The 7495-nt window shown below is 38.4% G+C and overlaps 1 protein-coding gene across 1 annotated transcript in view; it reads left to right on the top strand.

Annotated features, from left to right (window-relative positions):
• The window catches only part of atr (ATR serine/threonine kinase), a 95564-nt gene that overhangs the window by 27185 nt on the left and 60884 nt on the right, over window positions 1-7495 (top strand). The window contains exons 15-18 of the mRNA XM_062043255.1: window positions 2685-2879; window positions 2956-3051; window positions 6516-6605; window positions 6665-6760. Of these exons, the coding sequence (XP_061899239.1) occupies window positions 2685-2879; window positions 2956-3051; window positions 6516-6605; window positions 6665-6760 (477 nt within the window). The remainder of the gene's footprint in view (window positions 1-2684; window positions 2880-2955; window positions 3052-6515; window positions 6606-6664; window positions 6761-7495) is intronic.

Raw genomic sequence — 7495 nt, 5'->3', positions numbered from 1 at the left:
TTGACGTAGTAACATTTTGTTAAATTAGAAATGGTATTATTATTATTATTTTGGGAAAACCCGAAATCTTTCAAGTTTTAAACCAACTTGGTTTTTTTGTCCTGACTAAGAGGAATGTTTTGACAGTGGAACAGTTGAAGTGGGGTGAAAGGAGTCATCGCATTAAAAAAGGTTAGAAAAAAACAGGAATTTTGGGGAATTTGTTGAACATAAAAAAGGGTAGTTTAAATTTCCAGGATGAGTTGAATGTGTTGAAGGTGGAATGGTTTGAATTGGATGAACAATGTGGGAGTTGTGCAACTTTAAAAAAGGGGCTATTCTTTTTAAATTTAAAAATTTGGTAATTCTGGTAAAAGAGGGATTTTTTTTTGAAAATGGTAAACAAATTTGAATCTTCTGAATGAGTTGAAATGGTTGGTGTTGGAATTTTTCATAACGGTCGAGAAATGTTGCAGTAGTAACATTTTTAATTGAGAAATGTTATTATGGAATTTCGGGAAAACTGGGAATTTTTCCAGTTCAAAAAACAACTTTCGTTTTTTTTCCTGATTAATTGGAATGTTTTGACGGTGCAACAGTTGAAATGGGTTGACAAATGTGGCAGGAGTAGTCGACAGAAAATAGGGTTTGGAAAACTGGGAATTATGGGAATTCCTGGAATTTTTTTGAACCTGGAAAAATGATAGTTTGAATGTCCAGGATGAGTGGAATGTGTTGAAGGTGGAATGGTTTGAATTGGTTGAAAAATGTGGGAATTGTGCAACTTGGAAAAAATGTCCCATTCATTTCAATGGGAACTTCCTGGAAATTTGGGAATTTCAGGAAAAGCGGGATTTTTTTTAAAAAAATGAATAAGAGCATGAATGTCCTGAATGAGCTGAATTGGTTGGTGTTGGAATCGTTTAAATCGGGCAAGAAATGTTGAAGTGGTAACATTTTTTGAAATTAGAAATGGTATTATGGAATTTCGGGAAAAATAGGAATTTTTCAAATTCTTACACCAACTTGGTTTTTTGTCCTAATTAAGAGGAATGTTTTGACAGTTGAACGGTTGAAGTGGGTTGAAAAATGTGAAAGTAGTCATCGCACTAAAAAAGGTTGGAAATAAAGTTGTAAAAAAAACAGGAATTCCTGATAATTTGTTGAACATGGAAAAAGGTAGTTTAAATTTCCAGGATGAGTTGAATGTGTTGAAGGTGGAATGGTTTGAATCGGTTGAAAAATGTGGGAATTGTGGAAGTTTGAAAAATGGATAATTCATTTTAAATGGGGAAAATGGTTAAAAAAAATGGGAATTGTAGAAAATCAGGGAATTTTTAAAAATAATTGTTGAAAGGGAGCACAAAATTCCTGAACTAGCTGAATATTTTGAAATTGGAACGGTTTGAATTGGATTAAAAATGTGAGAGTTGTGGAACTTTGAAAAAGTTACCATTCTTTTCAATGGGAATTTCATAAAAAAATTGTGAATTCCGGGAAAATAGGGACATTTTTGGAAAATGGTAAAAGAAATTTGAATGTTCTGAATGAGTTGAAATGGTTGGTGTTGGAATTTTTCAAAACGGTTGAGAAATGTTGAAGTAGTAACATTTTTAATTCAGAAATGGTACTACGGAATTCCTGGAATTTCGAGAAAACTGGAAATTTTTCCAGTTCAAAAAACAACTTTGTTTTTAGTCCTGAAAAAGAGGAATGTTTTGACGGTGGAATGTTTGAAGTGGGTTGAAAAATGTGGGAGGAGTAGTCGACAGAAAATAGATTTTGGAAAACTGGGAATTATGGGAATTCCTGGAATTTTTTCGAACCTGGGAAATTTATAGTTTGAATGTCCAGGATGAGTGGAATGTGTTGAAGGTGGAATGGTTTGAATCGGTTGAAAAATGTGGGAATTGTGGAAGTTTGAAAAATGGATAATTCATTTTAAATGGGGAAAATGGTTAAAAAAAATGGGAATTGTAGAATATCCGGGAATTTTTTAAAATAATTGTTGAAAGGGAGCACACAATTCCTGAACTAGCTGAATATTTTGAATTTGGAATGGTTTGAATTGGATTAAAAATGTGACAGTTGTGCAACTTTGAAAAAATGTCCCATTCTTTTCAATGGCAATTTCATAAAACAATTATGAATTCCGGGAAAACAGGGACATTTTTTGAAAATGGTACAAGAAATTTGAATGTTCTGAATGAGTTGAAATGGTTGGTGTTGGAATTTTTCAAAACGGTTGAGAAATGTTGAAGTAGTAACATTTTTTTTTTAATGGGAATTCCTGGAATTTTTTTGAACCTGGAAAAATGATAGTTTGAATGTCCAGGATGAGTGGAATGTGTTGAAGGTGGAATGGTTGGAATGGGTTGAAAAATGTGGAAATGGTGGAAGTCTAAAAAATGGCCAATTCATTTTGAATGGGAAAAATGTCCCGGAAAACCTGGAATTCTGGGAAATCTGGGAATTTTTGGAATTTATCAAGGAAAAGCCCGCGATTCCTGAATAGGCTGAACAGTTTGACGTTGGAAAGGTTTGAATCGGGTGAAAAATGTGGAAGGTAGAGTGCGCCAAAATTGAATTCTGGTGTAGAAAAGCTTTGGAGCATTCACACAATAAATGCCTGGTACTCTCTCCAGTTGAGTATACTTCTAAGCACAGTTTAAATTTAATGAATGAATCCTGCTTGGTGCGCACAGCGGACGTTGCAGGTACTCCTGCCCTACCTGGCCGCCAAGGCCAGCCCGACGGGCTCCGCCCTCATCCGCACCTTGGCCAATGAGCTGAAGGCCAACAGGAGGGAGATCCTGATCAACAACTTCAAGTACATCTTCAGCCATCTGGTGTGCTCGTGCACCAAGGAGGAGCTGGAGAGGGCCTTCCACTACCTGCAGGTAAAGCGTGGTCCACATCCACATGTATCAAATGTGTATAAAAAACCGGCCTTAAAATGTACGCACTGTGCCTTAGCGCGAGACGGAGATCGAACTGGGTTCCCTTCTGCGTCAAGACTTCCAGGGTCTTCACAACGAGCTGCTGCTGCGCCTGGGGGAACACTACCAGCAGGTGCACTTCTTCCTTCAATAAAGTGCTTTTGCATTTGCTCTTCTTGCTGGCTCTCAATGAAGGCGGACACATTTTCCTCTATCTCTCCCAACTCCCCGGCACTGCTCTTTATCCCGTCTGTACGACAATGGTCTCAGACTACTGACACTGAGCACCAACTTGTCATTACCAATACCGTCTTTCAGCACAAAATAAACACACTGAAGACCTCCTGGCAGCATCCAAGAACCAAACACTGGCTTCTGATAGATGATATCATCACCAGACCAGCTGACCAGAGAGAGTTCCAGTTCAGGTAGCCCGAAGGCAGCCTGTTGTGACGGATGGGTTGGGCCGAGCTGTGGGCACTCAGGTTTTGGCGATATTGGAAAAGAATCGCAAATTGGATAACATCTTGGGGAAGCTTTCAGCTCTGCAAGGCGAAATTTTGATCAATTTGAAAGCCAGAATGAGGGCGGACAAACCGCTGGAATGTGTTTGCTGGCCTAGCTAAAAACGATACTGATCCACAATTCGGCGCCCTCTGCAAAGGCCTTGCTGTGAACACCCCAGCGAGACCAGTGCAGTGAAAGACACTCTAAAAAATCCCTTCCCCTTTTTTCAAAGATGTTGACTCTTTTCCGAGAGCGCCTAGCGGAGCGACGTCCAGGCTTATAGACAATACGACAGATATAAACACATATATATATATATATATATATATATATATATATATATATATATATATATATATATATATATATATATATATATATATATATATATATATATATATATATATATATATATATATATAGTATACTGCAGGGTTGTACGGTTCCGCAATACAAATGAATCATATTCGGTACTATACCGCCTCTAAAAAGTACCGGTACCCCCCCCTTTTTAAAAAAAAAAAAGCCATGACGGCGTGTCGTCGTCACGTTGTGACATTGCTGGGTTTACGAGCAGAGGAGCATGCTGGGCAGCGCACACACACAGAGTACTTACAAGCAGACACAGTGTGTAGACAGAAAAGGGAGAATTTTGGTGTAAAAAGTCAAGATAAAGGTGAAGTTATAACACTGAAACACCCTCAGGAAGAGCTGCTTGAAGACATGGCTCGGTAGTTAGTGGCTAACATCCATCCACAGCGTTTTAGCTACTTCTAAATCACTAATCCAGGGGGCGCCCAAAGGATGAGGGGGGAAAAATGTTCATATTAATACGAGGAGGGTGAGGACGAGGTACTAGTGTTGTACGGTACACCGGTACTAGTGTAGTATCGCGGTACTAATCAATCAAAAGCGGTACTATACTCTGTTTGAAAAGTACCGGCATGTTGGGCAGCGCACACACACAGAGTACTTACAAGCAGACACAGTGTGTAGACAGAAAAGGGAGAATGGACGCATTTTGGTGTAAAAAGTCAAGATAAAGGTGAAGTTATAACACTGAAACACCCTCAGGAAGAGCTGCTTGAAGACATGGCTAGCTAGCTAGTTACCTTGTCTCCATGGCGACAAATAAAGTACGTTTCTTACACGTATCATTATCACTGGAGGACGAGGAATATCTAAACATGCTTCACTACACACCGTAGGAGGATACAATAGCTCACCGCCGTCACAATGTAAACAAATGCCATGGGCGGATCTACACCTGACATCCACTGTAATGATACCAAGTACAGGAGCGTATCTAGTTGATAAAATGTATATTATGTTTATAAAGTCAGTAAATACGTCCCTGGACACATGAGGACTTTGAATATGACCAATGTATGATCCTGTAACTACTTGGTATCGGATCGATACCTAAATGTGTGGTATCATCCAAAACTAATGTAAAGTATGAAAGAAGAGAAGAATAAGTGATTATTACATTTGAACAGAAGTGTAGATAGAACATGTTCAAACAGAAAATAAGCAGATATTAACAGTAAATGAACAAGTAGATTAATAATCATTTTTTACAGTTTGTCCCTCATAATGTGTAGAAAATAATAGGTGTATAAATGACACAATATGTTACTGAAGACTAATTAGGAGTCTTTGTTTGTTTACTTACTACTAAAAGACAAGTTGACTATTTATTTTAAGGACTAAATGACAAGTTGGTAGAGTGGCCGTGCCAGCAATCGGAGGGTTCCTGGTTCGATTCCCACCTTCTACCAACCTAGTCACGTCCGTTGTGTCCTTGAGCAAGACACTTCACCCTTGCTCCTGATGGCTGCTGGTTAGCGCCTTGCATGGCAGCTCCCGCCATCAGTGTGTGAATGTGTGTGTGAATGGGTGAATGTGGAAATACTGTCAAAGCGCTTTGAGTACCTTGAAGGTAGAAAAGCGCTATACAAGTATAACCCATTTATCATTTTATCATTTATAATAAACATATGTTTCATGTACACTAACATTTGTTGTTACAATAAAGCCAATAATAAAAAAAATTTGTGGTCGCCTTTATTTAGAAAAGTATCAAAATACATGTTGGTACCGATACCAAAATATTGGTATCAGTTAGAGATGTCCGATAATATCGGCCTGCCGATATTATCGGCCGATATATGCGTTAAAATGTAATATCGGAAATTATCGGTATTGGTTTTTTTATTATCAGTATCGTGTTTTTTTGTTGTTGTTTTTTTTAAAAATTAAATCCACATAAAAAACACAAGATACACTTACAATTAGTGCACCAACCCAAAAAACCTCCCTCCCCCATTTACACTCATTCACACAAAAGGGTTGTTTCTTTCTGTTATTAATATTCTGCTTCCTACATTATATATCAATATATATCACTACAGTCTGCAAGGGATACAGTCCGTAAGCACACATGATTGTGCGTGCTGCTGCTCCACTAATAGTACTAACCTTTAACACTTCATTTGACTCATTTTCATTCATTACTAGTTTCTATGTAACTGTTTTTATATTGTTTTACTTTCTTATCTTATTTTACTAATTTTAAAAAAAAAGTACCTTATCTTCACCATACCTGGTTGTCCAAATTAGGCATAATAATGTGTTAATTCCACGACTGCATATATCGGTTGATATCGGTATCGGTTGATATCGGTATCGGTAATTAAAGAGTTGGACAATATCGGAATATCGGATATCGGCAAAAAGCCATTATCGGACATCCCTAGTCATGTGGTATACCGGTACTAGTATAGTACCGCGATACTAATTAATCATATTGGCTACTATACTGCCTCTAAAAAGTACCGGTCCCCGTAAGGTAAGGACTAAATGACAATAATAAACATATGTTTCATGTACACTAACATTTTTTGTTCAAATAAAGACAATAATGCCCTTAATTTAGAAAAGTATCAAAATAAATGTTGGTACCGGTACCAAAATATTGGTACCGGTACAACCCTAATATATTGTATGTCTGCTCCTGGACGCTTGTACTGAAAATGGTTGTATTTTTGTCAAGTGCAATGAGAATAAAGCTGTTGTGTTTCTACGCAGGTCTTCAACGGACTGGCCATCCTCGCCTCCTTCGCCTCGAGCGACGACCCCTATCAGGGTCCCCGCGGCATCACCACCCCGGAGCGCATGGTACCATCAGGTCTACCCTTGCCCGAGTCAACGCTCTGATCTCTCCTCTCTCCCCGCAGGCCGACTACTTGCAGCCGAAGCTGCTGGGCATTCTGTCCTTCTTCAACATGCAGCTGCTCAGCTCCAGTGCAGGAGAGAAAGACCGCAAGAAGCAGGTGAGCCAGTGTTCTACTTGTAGTCCACCTGCTGGTGATGGCATGCCTTCCATTCTGGAGGGTGGCAGTGGAGACGTCACACTCGGTTTGTCTCAAATCTGATTTTTTAATTGTGATAATGATTTGGAGTGCATGAGAAAGTGTAGGTCTCTCTGGTCACATGAACAAACATATTGCAGTCTTGTAGCACTGCTAACAGTCTAACATAACATTCCACCATCAACATGGCACTGCAGTCATGGGACATTCAACCCAAATACAGTCCAAATTCAACTTACAATTTCCCAATATTCGTTTTCTTCCTTCCTGTAGTGGCTATATGTTGGTCTGAGTGACACCTAGTGACTGCTGTGTGTGTGTGTGTGTGTGTGTGTGTGTGTGTGTGTGTGTGTGTGTGTGTGTGTGTGTGTGTGTGTGTGTGTGTGTGTGTGTGTGTGTGTGTGTGTGTGTGTGTCGTGTGTCGTGTCGAAACAACATAGCTGTGTAAAATAACATTAATAGGAATGTGTATATAATACAATAATTACAAATATGGATGTGAGTATAATAGGGATGTGAATATAATAGCAACATAATATTGATGTGTATATACTAAAAACATAATAGGGATGTGTATATAATAACATAATAGGGATGTGTATATACTAAAAACATAATATGGATGTGTATATAATAACATAATAGGGATGTGTATAAACTAAAAACATAATAGGGATGTGTATATAATAACATAAT

This window comes from Entelurus aequoreus, linkage group LG03, assembly GCF_033978785.1.
Source record: "Entelurus aequoreus isolate RoL-2023_Sb linkage group LG03, RoL_Eaeq_v1.1, whole genome shotgun sequence".
In the NCBI taxonomy this organism is placed as follows: domain Eukaryota; kingdom Metazoa; phylum Chordata; class Actinopteri; order Syngnathiformes; family Syngnathidae; genus Entelurus; species Entelurus aequoreus.
This window is presented reverse-complemented; position numbering and strand designations above follow the sequence as displayed.